This window comes from Tyto alba, unplaced genomic scaffold (assembly GCF_018691265.1).
Source record: "Tyto alba isolate M040663 unplaced genomic scaffold, T.alba_DEE_v4.0 Super-Scaffold_22, whole genome shotgun sequence".
Classification (NCBI taxonomy): Eukaryota; Metazoa; Chordata; class Aves; order Strigiformes; family Tytonidae; genus Tyto; species Tyto alba.
The window spans coordinates 30,657,384-30,676,546 of NW_024881296.1; the positions used below are offsets into that span (position 1 = coordinate 30,657,384).

Sequence of the window (19,163 nt, forward strand, 5' to 3'; positions counted from 1 at the left end):
GAAGTGCTGACAGGAAAGGAAGAATTCCTTTTGGTACTTTTCAATGTTTTTGAAATTTAGATTTGTTCCAGAACTGAAAAAATCCAAACCATTTCAGTAGCTTTGACAAGACAGAATTAAATCTGAATATTTTCATTCTGATAAAAAATGGCCAGCTTTTTACCCTTTTCTTCCTTGAAACTTCACCATGACAGATAATTTTATACAAATTTTCATCAAAATGAATATAACTTAATGAAATGTTTGGGCTTGCAGTTACTTGCAGATCTATAAAAGGCAGACCAGCTCGTGAACTCTGACTGGTGTGCACATGGTCCCTTGCATACGCAGAGATTTCTAGGGCAGGGTTAACTTTAGGATTACAGCTCCTAAGTGATCCCTTAGTGAATTAATACGGTATCAGCTACTTTTACTGGTATCAAAATACTCGGACATAACATTTTATAATTTTTCATCTTGGTTACCTCCACTTTAACAAAAGGACAAAGATAGAAATCTCTCTAAAAGTGAATGGAGGTCCTAATAGCCACACAAGTAAATGTCTTCCAGGCACAGCCTGTGCTGCATTGTTTTGTGAAGGACACTGCACAATTAATGGTGTCTGCCTGTAGCCTGTTTGGCATGAGACAAATATCTATTAGTTAAAAGCTCCCCTCCCCATCCCCAACTGGGCAGCAACAGCCTAAAACTCAACAGGAGGGCGACCAGAGGAGGTGCCTCTGAGGCGGTGGCCAGCCCTTTTCCAGGTGGCCAGGGTGGGAGGAGAGGGAGGGCAGTGTCCCAGCTGCATGGGGCCACAGGAATTTGGGGTGAAGAGGTTAATGACCTGGCATAGCTGCAGCCGCTCCTCCATTATATCGTGCCTCTGCTGAACCCCAGAGGGGGAGCGTCTTTCTTACAAACACACACACACACACACACACCCCCAAACTCCAAACTAACCCCAACCCAGCACCTTTTGTATGAACTGAGCACTTTTTGTTCTAGTTAAGCAGTAGGGTTTCTAGTTCTGGTCTATGTTCACTAAGGATGCTTGCTTTTTGTGGGGAAGAAAAAACCAAAGAAGTAGTTGGGCAAAAAAAGAACAACAATACTGTTGATGTGAATGTTAAGTGAGATTTGTTCTCTCTGTAATTTCTCCCAAAGTTCACAACATCCCAGTTATGATAAATCAATCTTCCTTCTTGTTGGGTACAGCCTTTATTTCTGCAGTTGTGTACAGGCAGCACATTGTTAAGGTTGCTCAAGACATTCTTTAAGCTGATTATCAAGGAAACTTGCATTTGTGGGGATTTTTAATAAAAAAAAGGTTCAGTGCCGCCTCAAATTTATCATTTGATTCAAAACTCTGATACTTCAGCATTTTACACAGAGACTTGTTTTAAGGTTTTAAGGTGCTTCAGTATTGGACATAAAGTTTCATTTTTAATTTAATATCAGATTTTAATAATGGATCACTTTTTTTTTTTTTTTAACAGGATTATTTTACAGATGAAAACAGAGTACTAAAAAAGGACCCTCAACAGGATTACCATCTGGAATATGCTATGGAAAACAGTACACATACAATATTGGCATTTAGCAGAGAACTCCACACTTGTGACACAAATGACAAGAGCATAACGGTAAGAGGCTCTGCCTATACATAGAGAGATGAAGTAATTAATACAGGCCAAATGTATATGTTGTTATCAAGCTGGTTATTAAAATCTTATCTTAGTAAAAGGACAGAATTAGAGAAACTGAACATCTGTTTGGTCAACTTAATTTAACCAGGTAAAATATTTGTGCTAATTTTATTAAGGTCTTCTATTTTAATTTCAGCTTTGTTTGTCCTTCTACTTTAATTCATTACGTTCTCTAATTTCTAGCACAACATGTGAATACAGTATTGAAATGAGTACCTCTGGGCCATCAAGTCTCATGTCCCACAGTTACAATCACTCAAAAGTTGTCAACTTGAGAAACTTTTTAGATCTTACACTAACTCATAATTGATCTTAAAGACAGAATTTTAAAAAAGCTTGGAGCAGATATATTTAAAGTATATATTTTTTAATTTATTTATTAAAAATTAAGAAGTTGAAGAGTGTTATGATAAAACTCTTTCCATGGTAAAATACTTTTCTTGGTAAATTCTTCTGTTGCCCTAGGGACTGCTATACTGTTTCCTAAGCACAATTTAAAATTATATGAAGCTGATGACCTCTGTATTGGAATTGACAAATAGATTATAGAGATTTGCAAGGCTTTCCATGCTTTGGCTTCTTTACTACTTATTTTGGAAGCGTTGCTATAATAGTTCAACACTATTTTCATTATCTATGTTTTCTCAATATACATAATAATAACAACATGAGGAGCTGAAAGATGCAGGAAGCAAACTGCAGCTGTATAAAATGATAGATTTCCAGGCAGTCAATGGACCTATGGTTTTCGCACCTGCTCCAAATTCTCAGTATAATTTAACATTCTGGGACACTTCATGATTTATTAGCATACTTTGTCTCAAGGGTGATTATTGCAATCTGAGAATGGTTTAGAGAGAATTTATCTGTGCTGTGGCTGTAGATTGATTTTTAAGATGTAAATCTGTTCTGCAATTGAATATCTTCCCTAGCATGTAAAGATAGCAGTTCACAAAAGGTATTCACATCTTTACAGAGCTGAGCCTGGAAAAAGTTTTTTGGGGAAACCTTCTGATTGCTGGCCAAATAAGTGAGATCTCTAGAAAAGCTTTTTTCATGTATTTAGTTGCTTACCTCTTTGTGAGTTTGTTCTGCTATTTGTCGATATGATTTAAATTTGTGACATTAATGAAGGAATCTATCAGAGAGCAATTCAACTTCTGCATATCTCCAATGAACCCTATGAGTATAAAACATTATTAATTTTAAAGGCAAAATTGTGTCAGTAGATGACTGCTCCTCTGGTATACATTGTCATTGTTCAAATACAGCAACTCATACATCATACCTATTGTAAGAATTATGTGAACTATGTAAGGAAGATATTGTTCCTATTCCTTATGGACTTTTTTTGTTTATTTGTTTTGTTTTGTTTTGTTTTGTTTTGTTTTGTTTTGTTTTGTTTTGTTTTGTTTTGTTTTGTTTTGTTTTGTTTTCAGGAGAGCACAGTGCGGGTAATATGGGCCTACCACCACAAAGATATGGGAGAAGCAGGTCAAAATTACCACGGGTCTAATCGTGGGACAAAGAGTTTACGTTTACTGAATCCTGAGAAAGAAGAAGTCTTTTCTGCCTCTTTGCCGTACTTTGACTTGACAAACAAAGACGTAAGTTACTCTGGGTTTTGGGTTTATGTGGAGATGGGGATAAGGTGGTAGCCAAAGCTTTGGGCTTATGTAGCGGGGTAATATGACTTTTATAATATTATATTTTCATCCTTTTTATTAAGACAGGTGCCTGTACCAGACAAGGATACAACATATTGGTGCCAAATGTTTAAGATTCCTGTACAACATGAAAAGCACCATGTGACAAAGGTGAGTGATTCAGACTGAGCAAATTTAGAGGAGCTCAGATAATGATTGCACTTCAAATAAATTCTTGCACTTTCAAAATTTGTTTTACTACTTGCTGGAGTGAAAACAACACTTCTTGTCTGTCTTCACAAACATGGGTCAAGTGTACGTGTATGTGTGCCCGGGACCTGATTCTGGTGTGCCCTGACAACCGGCACACACAGTGACAGAGCCCCTTTCTTTCTCTTCTCCTACGTCCTCTCTTTCTTAAGAAAATGAGGTTTCAAATTTTTTCTGTGTCAAAGACTAAAACTGTCTAAAAGTATGTCCCATCAAGTTTCTACTTTTATATAGGAATTTAATGAATTTCTTTTAGCAAGGAGTAATTTTAGATTAAAAAAATAATTAAATGATGAAGTTTGTTCAAATAAAGGGACAGGTTCCTATTCGATTCCAATCACCTCTCTTGCAATGACCACAGCGGAATCATGCTACATTATATCACATGAGCACAGACTCCTTTGGCTGTGTAAAAGCCAAATATTATGAAAAAAGAGATGGATGTTGTAATTTATTTAAAAACTAATGAAAATGTGTAAACATCTACACAAGGTTCAGTGAGATCCAATGTGATTTCAAAACCCACATGCATAAACATGTTTTCCTGTAGCACATTTTCTAACTTTTCTTTCAGTTTGGAACTGAAAATTTAAGACTGCTGGGGGAAAACTGGTTCTCACATTCCTTCCCTAGAGCAATATACTGAAGACCTCCTAGAAGAACAACTTATTATCATTGTTCTAAATCGCTTAAGATAGCACAGTGAGATAGCTCTGGCCCTTGTTTTTATCTTTCTTTGAACCCATGAGTGCTTTTAAGTATACAGTTCTATTACATTTTTGGATTATTGTCAGTCATATTTCTCCAATGTGTTCAGTAAGACTGAAATTTTAAATTAGCTCAGAGAATTTAATGTGTAATCTCTGGTGTATGTCTGAGAAATACCTATAGATATTCTGAAATATTGTGGATTTCCCCACTTTGTCAGAATGAAGAACTTCAAGGTCCAAATTTCTGCCTTCAAGTACTTGATCTTTAATCACATTTGAAATTTGTGACAGCTACTTTCATAGATCTGTATGAAAAGCAGTATTTGCTTGTAATACAGTATATAGGTCAGGATTCCTAGCTTTCTGCTTTCAAGTCAGAGAGCTTCAAAATGGTAGTATCAGAATCATGCTTTCCACATTAAGTTTGATGGAAGTTGTAGATATACGCTGTTCTGCTAAAACATTCTCTGGAACTATTTATTATTTATATTTTCTGAATTTGCTTTTTAAATGTTTTGCCTGACTGCACATATGGTTACTCTTTTTTTTTTTTTTTCAGAATGGTGTCTGGTTGAAGCTAAAACATGATTTTAGCTCAGAAATACACTAATTTTTCAGAATAGTTTTATATTCCTTATTTTTATGGTGATATAGAAAGAATATTATAACTTGAAAAATTATATTTTGAAATCAGCAATTTATTTGCTTTTTATAAAGTTAAAAATTAGAGTAGCATCCTCAGAGATTTTCCACCTTCAGAAAACCAAAGAAAGTTCACCTTGCCACTTAAAAGATGCTTAGAGAGAGAAAAATTATTACAGAAAGAGAGAAGAATTTTGTAGGAACTCTTCCATAGCATTTCTTTTCAGGGTTACAACTTATATTTTTATATATGTGACTTTGATATATGACACATAGAGGTTTGTTGTGAAATTGTATCTATGTTGTCTTGCAAACTGATTAAACATTTCCTAAAGCCTACTGATACACAAAGGATGGGGCTTATGGCTACTCAGGAGGATATTAGTTATACAAAGACTGAATTTCACAAAGGGGAGGATAGATGAATTATTTGGCCCGATCAAACTGCCTATGTTAGTTAAATGCTTATGTAGATGTTGATTTTCCTTTTGTATCACCATTTTCATACAAACCTACATATCTCATTTTTACAGACAGAAAAAAATGTTTAGAAGATGGTACAAATTTGTCTCTGGCATAATTCAGTCTACTTAAGTAGCATGCATGTGAGCTGACTGGCCATTTCTGTCCCCCTGTATGATTCTGTGGAGCACTGAAGTGCAGTTCAGCTCTTGTTGGATGATGCGTGCCATCAACACCATGGATGTGTGTGCTTAGCTGTGCGTATGTGTAAATCTGCTGGTGGTCTGGAGCCTCAAGCAGGTGCAACAGCCACAATAAGAATTTTTTTCATACTGTTCTGCTGTTTGCTGTCATTCCTTTCTTCTTCAAAATTGCTCTGAGTGTTTTATTGTATTTTTTAAAATATCAGTTTCATCTGGAAATCACAATATTTTAATGAAGGAAACTGTCTGCAAAAAAATTACACCTATCACTAAAGGTAGAGGCGAAGACTTTTAATCATCTCTGGTTAACAAATGCCAGATTCTGAATGCAGATTATGAATTAAAAATTATTTTTTAACTTCCATTGACCATGCATTATTTTAAAAAAGAGTAACTATATGCTGTCAGGCAGAACATAGTCAAAGCATTTACAAATATAGCTGGGTAAGTGGTAGCACTTGGTCTCAGGGTGCATCTACAACAGTGTTTTAGTTTGGATGAGAAGCATGCTTCTGAAGCGAACCTTCAAGTTATTCTTGCTTACTCCCTCATGGTTACTGCCACGGAGCAGTCTTGGAGGTCATGAACTGCATCCCTTTGGGTGAACCTCCACAGGAGGGTGTGTGCCAGGAGCACAGTAGAAGTCCCCCAGGTGGAAATGGGCCACTAGTCCGCAGGACTGACTGGTCCTGGTACAAATAAGACATCTTTGATGCTGGATAGTGAGGATGTCCAGAAAACATCCTTTTCCTCTTTTGTGCTTTTCTTCTCATGGAAGAAAATGTCCCCCAAACTGAATGACTCTCTGGGCAATGAGAAACCATTTTTTGCAGAAGTCTCAATATGCTGCCTTTGCTTTCTGGGTAGCTCAGACACAGTCCTCCATCTGACTGCTTGCACAAGCAAGCTTTTAATTTGAAGTGAATAAACGGGCTTGTTTGGATAGTGATTACAAGGCCATGGTTCTTCTGTTATAATGAGATAAAGAAATAACTAGCATAAGAGATCTTAAAGTAAATTATGCAAGGCCTTACGTCTTTTATTTCCCCTTGAATAATATTCATGCTACTTTCCAAGAACCTCAGGTAATGAAAAACAGCTATTTTCATTGACTGTTTTTAATCAAGCTGTACTACATGACATGTAAATTGTGCAAGAGATAAGATTGTAATCTTGTGTCCATCTCATAGATAGAGGAAGGACATGGATAAGTAATTTCTCCTTATGCTGCATTTATCAATGGAGAACAGAGGTTCACTGTGATAACGGGGCACCCAGCGAGGGTTAGGACTTCTCCGTTTAATATTCCTTTCTTTCATATCTCTTGCAACTTCATCCCTAGGGAAAATATTGTGTCTTCCTACATGTCCCTACAATGCCTTCTGTTATGATGTCTTCTCTGATGCCTCTGGGAACTCATGGAGAAATAAATCATAATAACATTATGTCTGTTAAGAAATAAACCAAAATAAGATGATTTCTCAATAGCTGGGCATAATACTGATAAGTTACCCAGATTCCAACCAATACCAGGCCCTGAGGTGGTTTTGTGACTCTGATGGAGGACACCAGTCCTCAGCTTCAAGCTGCCTACCTGACTGAGTGGTGGCTGCTTGAAAATTTGTTAAACTTCTACAGATTTTCCCTCCCGTGTGTTTTCCATTAGTGGAACCAATTATCAGGGTAATAGGTCAATTTTTAAAATATCAATAAGCAGAACAGATGAAAGGGATTGCTTGGAGGCAGTAGCAGGCAACTGTCTTCCATCAAATCATCTGTTTGCAGGATGGCTCTGCAGTCATCCTGGAGTGGTGGATCCTGGCTTGTCCTCACGTGGGAGCGTGCCCATCACCGCCTGGCTGCAAATTCCTCCTGTGGCTACGTGTGCATTGGCCTGTTTTGCTGCTTTGAGCTTCAGGCTGTGGTATGTGCCTCAGGCTTACTACCCTAGGGATTTTTACTTTTCTCACACACAGAAGTTAGCCAGGAGCTTTCTCAGAAGTAGCTTTCCTAGAAAAAAAAAAAAAAAAAAGCATTCCACTTATTAACCCAGACTTTCCGGAGACAGGTTTAAAGTTATTTCTTGCTAGGATTTTTGCAGTTCTCTGTAAATAACGTTATTCTGACTGGTCCTGAATTTACCTCTTAATCTCTTCCTAAAGTAAGTTCTGTGGTTTCACTGACTGCGCCTGGGGAAGGACCTCTGCTCCAGCAGGACCTCTCAGAGGGAGGGAGGGACCCGCTGGCAGAGCAGACACACAGGCATGTCCACGCACCGACTTCTGCATGAAGAGGTTTGTGTGTCCCCCCAGAAGCCGTGCTGAGGGCAGCTCCCCAGGTGGGGAGAGCCCTCGTGGGTGCAGGCACTGCCGCGCCGGGGCTGGGAGCGGGCGCCTGCGGAGCCGGGGGTGCCCACCCAGGGGAGCACACACTGAAGAGAGTCTCTGAGGCACCCTCCCTCTTGGAAATCTCCCGTTTTAAAAATCTCTTCCTTAATGCTCTTTCAGTTTATAAAAAAGGTTATTCGGTGTCAGCACACTGGAGCATCTGAAATCTTTTAATTCTTGTACTGTCGAGATGTCTGATTTTCATGATTTTCAATGTGCGGGATATGTGTGTGCTGACACGTCTCTCTACTTCGACAGTTTGTAAGACTAATTGTTGATGATTTTTTTTGCTGCCTATTTTCTGAATTTATTTTTTACTTAATGTGAGCTAGCATCATACAGATGTTTACCATGGCATGAAAGTGAAATTTTTTTTAGTGTTAGTGAGAAATACTTCTCAGTATTTCAGTAAATACAGCTTTCACTTTATATTCAAATCTTGGTTTTACTTCTCATTCTACTTGTGGTTCTATAGATACAGCTCTTTTTTACTACTGTCTTTAGCTTAGGTTTCAATACTCCGTGTCATCTGTTAGTTTAATTTACTTGTATTGCTTATTAATATAACTGTGTCTTCTAAGGATTCATTACTTTGGTTTCACATTAACCACAAGTCTCCCATGTGCTCCACTGTTTTTTCTACTGCAATTGAAAAACCTTAAGATACAGTATTTCCCCTACTGTCTCTAGATTTTCTGTGAATTATCTATACCTGTGGTCTCCCACTACACCTGGAAAATTGTTTAATGCTGTGTGTAAACTTCTGAAAATTTACAGTATATACTGGGGAAGGAACGGTGTGTATATCCTACATGCCAGACGTGCCATAATCAAAATTTCAGCTTCAGTGTATAGCATGTCCGTGCTAGTTTCAACACTCAGTAAAAATTACCTCCATATATTTTCTAATTTTTTTGAAATATACTGTATTTTCCTCAGAGAAAGTAGTTCCCCGGAATTCAGAAGTAATCCCATAGACAAAAACGTCGGACGTTGAATTTCACTAATAAGAGTAGGAAAATCAGTTTATGTAAAATAACACAGTTGGGAAGTAGGGTTATTTATCTTTATCTACATGTCTTTTCTCTAAGAATTACTCATTTTCCTTTACTTACAAACCTTCTGGGGCTTTTGAAACTAGTATAGACAGAGAAACACTGGCAGAAAGGCTGCGATGTGGCTGTGCTCAAGAGCATAAAATACTTCAGATTCTGTAAGAGAACTTTTTAAATCGGGCTTCCAGTTTTAGAAGGCATTTGGTGTTGGAAAGGAGGATAGTAGGTTGTATTTTGTAAGCTCTTAAATGTTTGAATTCCTGTATAAAACACTCCTTCCATGTATATTATTTGAACCTGCTTATGAAAATGGAGTGAGCAGGTTTAGCGCAGCTGAAATGGGGAAGAAGCCCCAGGCTGGGGATTGGGCTATGTGGTCAAAATTCAGTATCTCTTAAGTACACCTCAAGAATACTAAATTAAACCCAGGCAACAGATTAAAGACAGGTAAATTTCCAAGTACATAGATGGGCTCCTTCTCATCTAACTTGACTTATCCACAGGCCTGACCCACCTGCTTAAACGGCCTTACGGTGGCAAAAATAGTTGTTTGTATCATCCTAGAGGAGGTGTCTGAAATACATAAGCTCAAGCATCCCCTGTATGGTTCACTCTCTCTCTTTTCATAAACAAACAAGAGAACCCAGATAACCAGCCTGTATTAGATATATAGCTCTCAGATGGAAGAATCAGGAGAGGTATGTCCCACCAAAATGGACAGGGGAGAGAAGAGATTGTGATAGGAGCAACATTGGCAAGATAATACTTTTTTTTTTTGATTCTTCTTCTTTTTTTTTTTTCCTTTAATTTGCCTTTAGGAGAAATTGATTTTTCTTCACTACAACCCTGTGTAACTTTTTGGCACAGAATTTAGGATGCAACTAGTGAACACAGGCCAAATATATCACCAGAAAAAAACTTAATTATTTAACATTAGCTGAGAAGCATTACATTGGGCATATTTTTATATAAGCACCAAAGTTTTCCACTGTTGATCTTAGAAAAAGGGAGCCTCTTTTCAGTTAAAGAAAGGCCTATATTAGAGCACACCAGCAGCTGCTAGTTAATCTTCATGTTCAGTTTCAGGGCAATCTCTGATAAGGAAGTAAAAACTCAAAAAAAACCTTGTTGCCAAGGGTAACTCTGCTTTTTGACAGTGGAATGCTTTAGTAATACCAAAGACCCCAGTGTGAAAATACAAAGGGACTCCAGTTTAAGAAACTGATTGATTGAAAGCCAGAAGGGCAGCTTGTAGCCTTCAGTACCTAAATGAGGGCACTGATTTTTAACTTGAGTGGTACCAGACAGTAGCTACTTGTTGTTCTCTGTCTTGAGCTTTTACATTTTGCTCAGTGTGATAACTCTAGCAAATTGCATCATGCAGCTTGACATAAACAAATGTTCTGTATTTTCCTGTATGTTTCCCTGCAAAGCAATTTCAGCCTTGGTAAATTAGACTGGCAAACGAATGATCATCTTATGCTGCAGAGATTGTAAACTATCTGCCCTTTGATCTGGAGGGCTGTCTCTTCGGTGCAAGCCTGAATTGGCCCATTAGGCTTTGCAGTGTTAAAGAGTCATATAATTGAACTGGCTGGAAATTAAAAGTTTCCCAAGAAACTGTCTCAGAAAATAGTAGAAATACTGTCTTCTCTCATATTCTGATAGATTATTTCATATGTAAAATTATTTTATATATTATTTCACTCTGTGATCAAAGATGAAACTAAATATGACCACATATTTTAGTGGTACACCAAAATTTATATTTCTCAGTGGAACATATTCTTATTTTGTGATAGTCTTCTTTCATTTCCCTTGCATATCTTTACAATATGAATAATTAAACTATGCAGGTATAGCTGGATTATTTATTCCATATTTGGTATGCAAAAATCATCTACTTAATTTCTGTCATCAGCCAACTTGAACACCTAGTTAATTTAATCCAGTTTCTTTGATTATTGACTATGCCAGCACGTGGTTGAACAATATGTATTTTATGTGATTGTGTGGTTAAATGGTAGTCAAAAGTTATGTGAATTCTAGTTACATACAAGTGTTAGATGAAATGAGTCTTAACTTAAAATATGACCAATTGTGAGCGTGGAGAAGCAGAGGGCAGAATTTTTGCGAAGCTCCTTGAATTTCAACTCCCAATTCTGAGGTCTTTGTGGTGATCTTGAGGAGAGGATTGCTATTGATTGAGCCCATTTTATCTTGCCCCATGTCTTTGCTTCTTCTTCCTCTTCCTTAGCTTTGTGTATAGTTTTAGAGTAAGCCTGTGATTAGATAGTTCACTGAAAAGATAAGAAAAACCTGTCTAGGAATTGTCTGCAGTTAACTGATCTACAATTCTTATCATAGCAAGCATTAAAATATTTCAGAGTAGAATTAGACCTTAAGTGAGCAATTATAAACCGTCATTTGTGCAAATACCAGAATAGTCTGTTTATAGGTAGTAAAATCTGACTTGATGGGACTTGTGCAGTGCAAGGTGAGTGTCTGGATGAATCACAGAACAGATCTACCTTAGTCCTAGTGACTTCCTGTCATTGCTTCTTAAAATCAGCTTCCTGATTCAGAGAAGTCACATAGTAGCATCTTAAGCAACTTCTCTATAGGGCCACAATTAATTGCTCCGTCATCATTTATATGGAGAAAAAAATTAATGTCTTATCTGTCGTGATTTGAGCCTGGTCAGCAGCCAACCACCATGCAGCCACTCTCTCTCCCTTCTCTTCCGGCAATAAAAAGGGACAGAGAGCCAGGCTTGGGGTTTGAGATAAGACTGGGATGGGGAAAAAATCACCCTTTATGGTCACGAGCAAAAGGCAGACTTGTTAGGGGAAGAAAAAAAGAACATACATTTATTACAGACACTAACAACACTTGACAGAGTAGGACACTGAGAAGCATTGCCACATCTTGAGAACACCTTCCCCCCACCCCTCCCTTCTTCCCGGGCTCAGCTCTGCTCCCGATATCTCTACCTCCTCCCCCAGCGGCGCAGGGGCAGGGAATGGGGGGTGCAGTCAGTGCTGCCGCTGCTTCCATCTTCGGTGGGGGGACCTTCTGGAACTTGTTCGCTCACCCCATCGTGGTCCCCCTCTCACAGGAGACAGTCCTCCACAAACTTTCTCCTTCGTGAGTCCCTCCCACTGGTCGCAGCATTACCCCACACTGCTCTGTCGTGGGACACCAACTTTCTCCAACTGGATTCCCTCCCACGGCTGCAGCCCTTCCCGAGCTGCTCCGCCGTGGGACTCCCCCGCATGCTGCAATCCTCCCAGCGCTGAACTACAACAGCGGGGCTACCTTTTCCCACAAGACCCAACCTTCTTCGGGCACAGTGCCTTAATCATCCAGGCGAAAAACAGGCCATAAATCAGTGTCTGTTCCACTGTAGATCTTCATGGGTGGCAGGGGGGGGCCGCCCTTCCGTCTCACCACAGGATACAGGGGGGTCTCTGCTCCGGCACACCTCCCCCCTCCTTTCTTCCTCCGTTCCTCCACTTACCTTGGTGTTCATGCAGCTGCAGCAACTCCTCCTCACCAGTCCCACTGCACGTCACCACGTCCCTTCTTAAATACCTTACCAAAGAGGCACAGCTGATTGGCTCAGTTTTTGAGCAAAGGTGGAGCTGACTTGGAGCTGGGGGAGCTTCGAGAAGCTTCTCACAGGGGGCCACCCCTATAGACCCCTCCCCTGCTACCAAAACCCCCACCACTCACTCAAACCCAGGACACTATCCAACCAGGAAAAACATTTCTTGTCAATACTCACATCTCACTTTGCAACCCCAGCATCAGAGAATTCTGTTATGGTACCCTCTTCATCTCCACTTCCACTTGCAAAGCACAGGAGTTGCAGCTATATCCAGAGCACATATTTATTGACTCCCATGGGTAAAATAGAAAGAACATTAATAACAGTGGAAAAATAGACAGGCAATAGTCAGACAATAGCAGTCTACCACATCCACACATAGCATACATGACATCAAAATCCACGCAGATGACAACTGAACCATAGGCAGATGGTGAACAGTTTCTCTGCACCAAGTTTGAAGTCAAGTTTCACCTGGTATGAAAATGATTTACATCTTGGAACTAACTAAAATACAAAAAAAAGCCCAAAGCACCATAACCTGGGAAAACATAAGTATCTAAGCAAATTATTATAAACTGCAAACGAATGGTCTTCAGTCTCCTTTCTCCATCCCTTTGTTTCAGTGTCCTTTCCATTACTATTGGTGAAATTGCTCAGACTGGAATTATGTCCTTATTGTATGAAGTGCCAATTACAGTTTTGGTTTCTAGAGAATTTATACAGTATAATTTTAATACATTATTCTCAAGTGATTTCAAAAGAACCATGCCATCTGAAAATGGTCCTTGTGTGACTTCATGGGTTCTGTTGAGGGGTGTTGGAACCCTACACAGGGGTACCAGGACCTGGCTTGGGGTGAGAAACTGTGGAAGTCATGGTGTTAATGTAGACATCACCTAACTGCACTTATTTTGTAAACTGTCTCATGTTTGTATATTAACCCTGTAAATATGAATTTTAAGAGAGTTATGAGCAACAGTTCCTGAGATTTATTCTGCTGACTCAGGAGGTTGTGTCATGTCAAAATTGTGAGCCTCATGCTTATTTTACCCTACACTTTCCCTTCAGCAATCTTTAGGTGTCAGAGAGTCCAGGTTGATGAGTCCTGTAGAAGCTGTGTTTGAATGCTTAAGGTCTTTCCTGTGTGTGTTCCCTCTTGGTAGTCCTTCACAGAAATCAGCTTTTCCTTGTCAGAAAACACATTTCCTAACAATATACCCCAATATGTGTAGACCAAGAAACAGACACTCTGTAAATTCTCATATTCTCTGTATTTGGGCAAAGCTGCATGTTCACTCCCAAGCAGGAGGAGAAAAAGCATAATGTTATTAAACTACAAGATCGAAGGGATTGTTTTACAGTTGTACAATAGACTTAAAACCTCTTCCATTGCCTTCTCAAAGCAATAGATAAGGCATTGCTGTGCGTGGTGATTTCATGAACAAAAGGGAGTACCTTCACTGACTTTATTATTTATGCTATTCAGATTATATGTTCTTCTTGAATAAATATAAACTCTTTATAGACTACCTATTTTGGCTTTAGATCTGAAACATATTTGGTTACATAGTACTTTATTGCAATATTGTTTTCACAAGAAAGTAATGATGTTGCTGATTAATTGCTGATTAATTCTGCTTGGAGCGTGTCAACTGCACTGAGAGACTATGGCTGTGCTGAATGCTGCAACCGGTCTGTCAGTGTTTCTGATGCTTGGGAGTGCAGTGAGTGTATTCCAGAAAGCGTAACTGAATGAAACATGTTTTTTCTTGACCTGAGCTTTTTATCAGATTTCTCCTCAGGGTTATACTTTTTAACTGTTTCTAAATGTGTTATCTTAAATCTTCAGACGTACCTCAGGCAGAAACAATGTTTTATGAATATTTCTTTGAGGTATACTTCTTTTGGATTCAGTCTAAATTACTGCATGCCTTTAAAGTCTGAAACTCTTTATGAGTGGTGGAGTTCCAGGTGATTAATTAGGAATAAGAATTTAGGAATGGACTTGATGGCAGAGAGAACAAGAAGCACTTAACCCATCTCTAGTTCTCATTTTTAAGTGTTTGGTTTTATTAGTTATTGTGTTGTTTGATTTATCTTTCCTAATTAAAATATTTAAGTTATTCTGTACACTGGCCTATAAAAATTCTGGATGTACAATGTAATCATTAGCAGTAGTATGTGGGGACAGAAGGATTTGTGTGAATTTAGATATATAGCATTCTCTGCAAGCTAAGAGCACAGCAGTTTTACCTGAAAGTACATATTCTTTTCCAATAAAAATTTATCAGCTTAAAATGGAAGTATGATAATTACTTCTTAATGCGGTATACTAATAAAACTTAAATAAGAGCCTTCAGTGAACAACTTAGACACTGAGTAAACAAATCCTTTCTTCTTTGCACCAAGAACAGGAAATATCTGTGTTTTGAATAAGGTTTTCCATTCATATGGTAAGGACTTTTTCTCCACAGCGATATTAGAATTTTTGTTATGCTTTTCAAAATATACCCAAAACCAGTTAAACAGAAATGCCAACCATATAGCTTAAATAAATAAATAAATAAATAAATAAGTCAACACTGTTATTTCAATTTGGGATTATATCCTGTATTTGAATCTTGTTTTGAAAGAAAGAAAAAAAAAAACACAAACCTTCACACATATTAAGGATGAATTATGTGAATTTCAATACCTTAAGTTGTATGGAACCTCAAATTTGGTCTGGAAAATTTCCATCCTCCAAGGAAACCTTACCTAATCACGTTATGAGGTTGGGGGTGGGGATGGTTGCTGTTGCCTGGGCCTTTTATCTCAGCTCCTTCTCTTTTTTATTAAAATACAGGAATCAAGATATGTCACTAACTACATAGGGTATTTTTCCCTCCAGCTGGAAGATGTGTGTGAAAATAATTAGGGTGAGCAGTTTTATGTCTGAAGGACAATTCAAGTTAAGCTTCAATGCTGCCTGTCATACATAAGCGACAACCAATGAATGGTGGCTTTGCTCTGTCTCCTGTAATTCACGCACCAAAATATACACCTCCCTAACTAAGCGGCATAGTATAAACTCAGGAACATTTGGGACAGAGAGCGATTTAAAGGACTTTGTTAGTAATGATGACTAAATTTAGGACCGGGATTGTACAGTGAGGAAAAGAGAAATGGGCACTTAGCTGTGTGCATGCAAATGATACTGGTGATCTTGGGAAAGCTGATGGCAGTTAGTCCATGCTAGACTGCAACCGGCCGAGCACTTGAAGTATCTCTTTCAGCTCTATTCAGTGACATTAATTTTATGTTTTCTGACAGACGTGTTGGTGTGGGGGTGCTGGGAGGGTGGTCCCTGCCTGACCCTGGGATGCCTGAACTTCAGGCTGAAAGTCTGCAGCAGATTAGTGTCCCAGATGTGATGCTGGTCTACACAGGCTTTTCTAGTGACATGAGATAGCTGTTAGGTGTTAGGGTTAAACTCCTGGTCTGCTCTGGGGTCATGGACTTAAACACCTACCCCAGCTCAGAGGTATATTTTCAGCTCTTGAGTTTTTGCTCAGCTCACTTCTAGGTTGTGTGCAAGAAGCAGTGTTAGGCAGCAAATGACTGGTGTTTTTTTCAGAATATTTATATGAAAATAAAACCATATTATTATTGAGTTTTTTCTAGAATACATGAAATATTTTTGCTGAAAAATACTCAACTTTATTAAGCCAAGTATTCTAAGTATTTGCTTTTCTGAAGAAAAACCTAAAACCTTAAAAGAGATGTTTTAGATAAATATTTGTTCATTCCACAACTACAGTTTTGAAAAGAAAAATAAAATCAGAAAAAATCTTGATGATTCCTAATAAGAAGACATCATGTCTACCTTTGAAGAATTCTAAAATATTTCAATATATGTACATGGTACACATTTGTGAAAGCAGTACAAAGACCACAGTAATCATTAAGAAGGTATTAGTTCTTCCTGAGGATCAGTATAGAAAGCAGAGACCCTATAACTTGGTCTTCTGCTACAAAAATTCTCTCAGGTAAACTCAGCCAGTACTCAGTTTCACAACCATCACTTTTTGATCTGAGTTAATCAGAGACATGGCAAGCTCATATAAATAAAATAACCAATCACAGGCCTGAAACTCTCTTAGATGGAGCCAGAACAAAAACCTTGTGTCAAATATTTGTTCTCAATTTTGGGACTATAGAATAATGGTTTTTTCCTTTGTCACCACTGGCTACATACATGAGGCGTTGTGTAAGTCTGTGGCCTTATTCAGAGTCATTTATACCATCCCATAGCAATATACCATCCCATAGTGTCTTTAAAATGTAGGATTAAGTTGCAGCTACCTTTTGAGCCAGAAAAAATAAAATTGTATTTTTCATTCATATTTCAGTGTAGAAGCATCACTGCAACAAGATCAAAATCCTGTTACCATTTTGACATATAAAAAATAAAGTCAGCTTTTTGTTTTCTGAAATTCAGTGGCTTATATTTTCTAACAGGAACACTATGGGGACACTACAGATATAGTATACTAACTATTCATCATTCTCACAAGCAGGCATGAAGAACAAACCACAACTGTTAACATCAAAGAAAACAAAGCAGATAAAAAGGGAGCAAAACAGGAATAATCAAGAAAGACTTCCAGGCTTCTGGAGATATTTTTCCCTTGTAGGAAATCTAACTTCTTGGACCATTTGAGCTGTTTGCATTTTCATCCTGTTTAATACATTGTACATTAATGTCTTGACCCTGCTTATCAGCAGTTTGAGATTCAAGGGTCTATTATGTTACAATTTTGTCTTGTTTTTTTGAGAAACAACAACATGTGATATGTTCAGTTTGTGCAGTAGGTAAAGGGGTAGTGGGAAATAGAGAACAGAGGAAAAAAAATGAAGTAAAATTGAGTAACCCGGCACTGGCAGATGTAAGCATTTTCTTTGTTTATGTGATGTCAGTCTGTTGACTAAATGAGGGCTTCTGTTAAATTAACAGGTGGAAAGCACACGTCTTATTTGTTTTAACTTGATAATAAATTGAAAATTTGTTATTTTATATTCTTTGAAAGCCAGTAGTTTCAGAAGTGTTAAGAGATTCAGTATGATGAAAGGAGTTCTGTAAAACCTCTCAACTCGCCTGATGAGTACAGGTCATGCTAGCCAAACACCATAACTGTAACCCGTACTTTTGGTTGCAGAAGGCAGTTTCTTCATCTTGCATTTGAAAGTGGTGTATTTTAAACACCTTCTTTGGAAACCCTGATTTGATGTGGTGGGGTGTTATAGTATGTCTGTCATTTTTTACCTCCGTTAGTGGGAGTCAGATAGGATCATATATGTCAATATGGTCAGTAAGAAAGATCTTTCACACGTGCTTTCAAGAAACGTAGAGAGGATGAAGAAATCAAATCATCATTAATAATAAAACAAGAGCTTATTTCTGCAGGTTTCATGAAAAGCAGAAGAGATTCTGTCTTGTTGTTTGCAATTAATTTTTGCAGCCCCAAATGCTTTCAGCATTTGCATGTAGGGTGGATATAGGGCTTTTGTTCTCTGAGCCTCTGGCAGTTGGGAAATGTCAAGCAGAAAATGCACTTTGCCTGTAGGGGAAGAAGTCACCGAGGTGCCCCAGTGGTGCAGTATCTCTGCAGGCTCATGCACAACACGGTGAAGAGATGAACTCTGACAGCTGAGTCTTCCTCGCATGTCAGCAGCAGTGAAAGCACCACAGATGAGCCTCAGAGAATGAGGTAAAATGGGGAAAATAGGTAGTTGTATGTACATTCTCTTTCAGTCTCCTTTCAGCTTCTTTCTTGACTCCCTAGCCTAACAAGAAGTGGGTAGAGATTAGCAAGGAAAGGGGAAGAAACTACATTTTGAAGTCACAGGTTTCCTCATTATTCTTGGAAGTGAAAGCCGGATTCCTATTTTCACTGCAACCCATCTAAATTACTCAGTTATTGGTGGCTGAAAGTGTCATTTGAGAGTCCCCTTACACTGTGAGAACAGAGTGAACAAGGCTATGTATAAATAAGAATCCAGATAAAAATTAATTGTTCACATAAATCTGCAGAGTTTAATGAATATTAAGTACTATGCCTATTTTTCTCGTTTTTTTCTGTATTTCACCGCTTTGCCCTAACTTACCACAGTAAATGCTTATCTTTTCATAAGTATTCTAAAAGTTGCCTTATTTCTCGAGACAAATTAACAAAACAGTCATGGTGACTTTTCAGGGTTGGTCCACTATTACTGTGACAGGAGACCTGTGAAAATAGACCTTAGCTTAACTTAGCTTTCCATTGTGTGATTTGGGGATTAAAGACTATCAAAACACCAAAAAGTTTATGCTTAAAAAATTAAAAAAATGGAAACTTTAATGTGTGCATTAAATAGTTCAGACTTTTAAAATGAAAGCCTATAGTTAAGGATCAAGACTGATAGAGATCTGTTAATATAGGAACAACCTTGTAGGAGATGAGCCCTG

General features: G+C 38.2%; 1 protein-coding gene across 1 annotated transcript in view; it reads left to right on the forward strand.

Moving 5' to 3' along the window:
* Positions 1 to 19,163, forward strand: part of MOXD1 (monooxygenase DBH like 1) — a 52,338-nt gene that overhangs the window by 11,180 nt on the left and 21,995 nt on the right. The window contains exons 2-4 of the mRNA XM_032983266.2: positions 1,479 to 1,625; positions 3,128 to 3,295; positions 3,422 to 3,505. Of these exons, the coding sequence (XP_032839157.2) occupies positions 1,479 to 1,625; positions 3,128 to 3,295; positions 3,422 to 3,505 (399 nt within the window). The remainder of the gene's footprint in view (positions 1 to 1,478; positions 1,626 to 3,127; positions 3,296 to 3,421; positions 3,506 to 19,163) is intronic.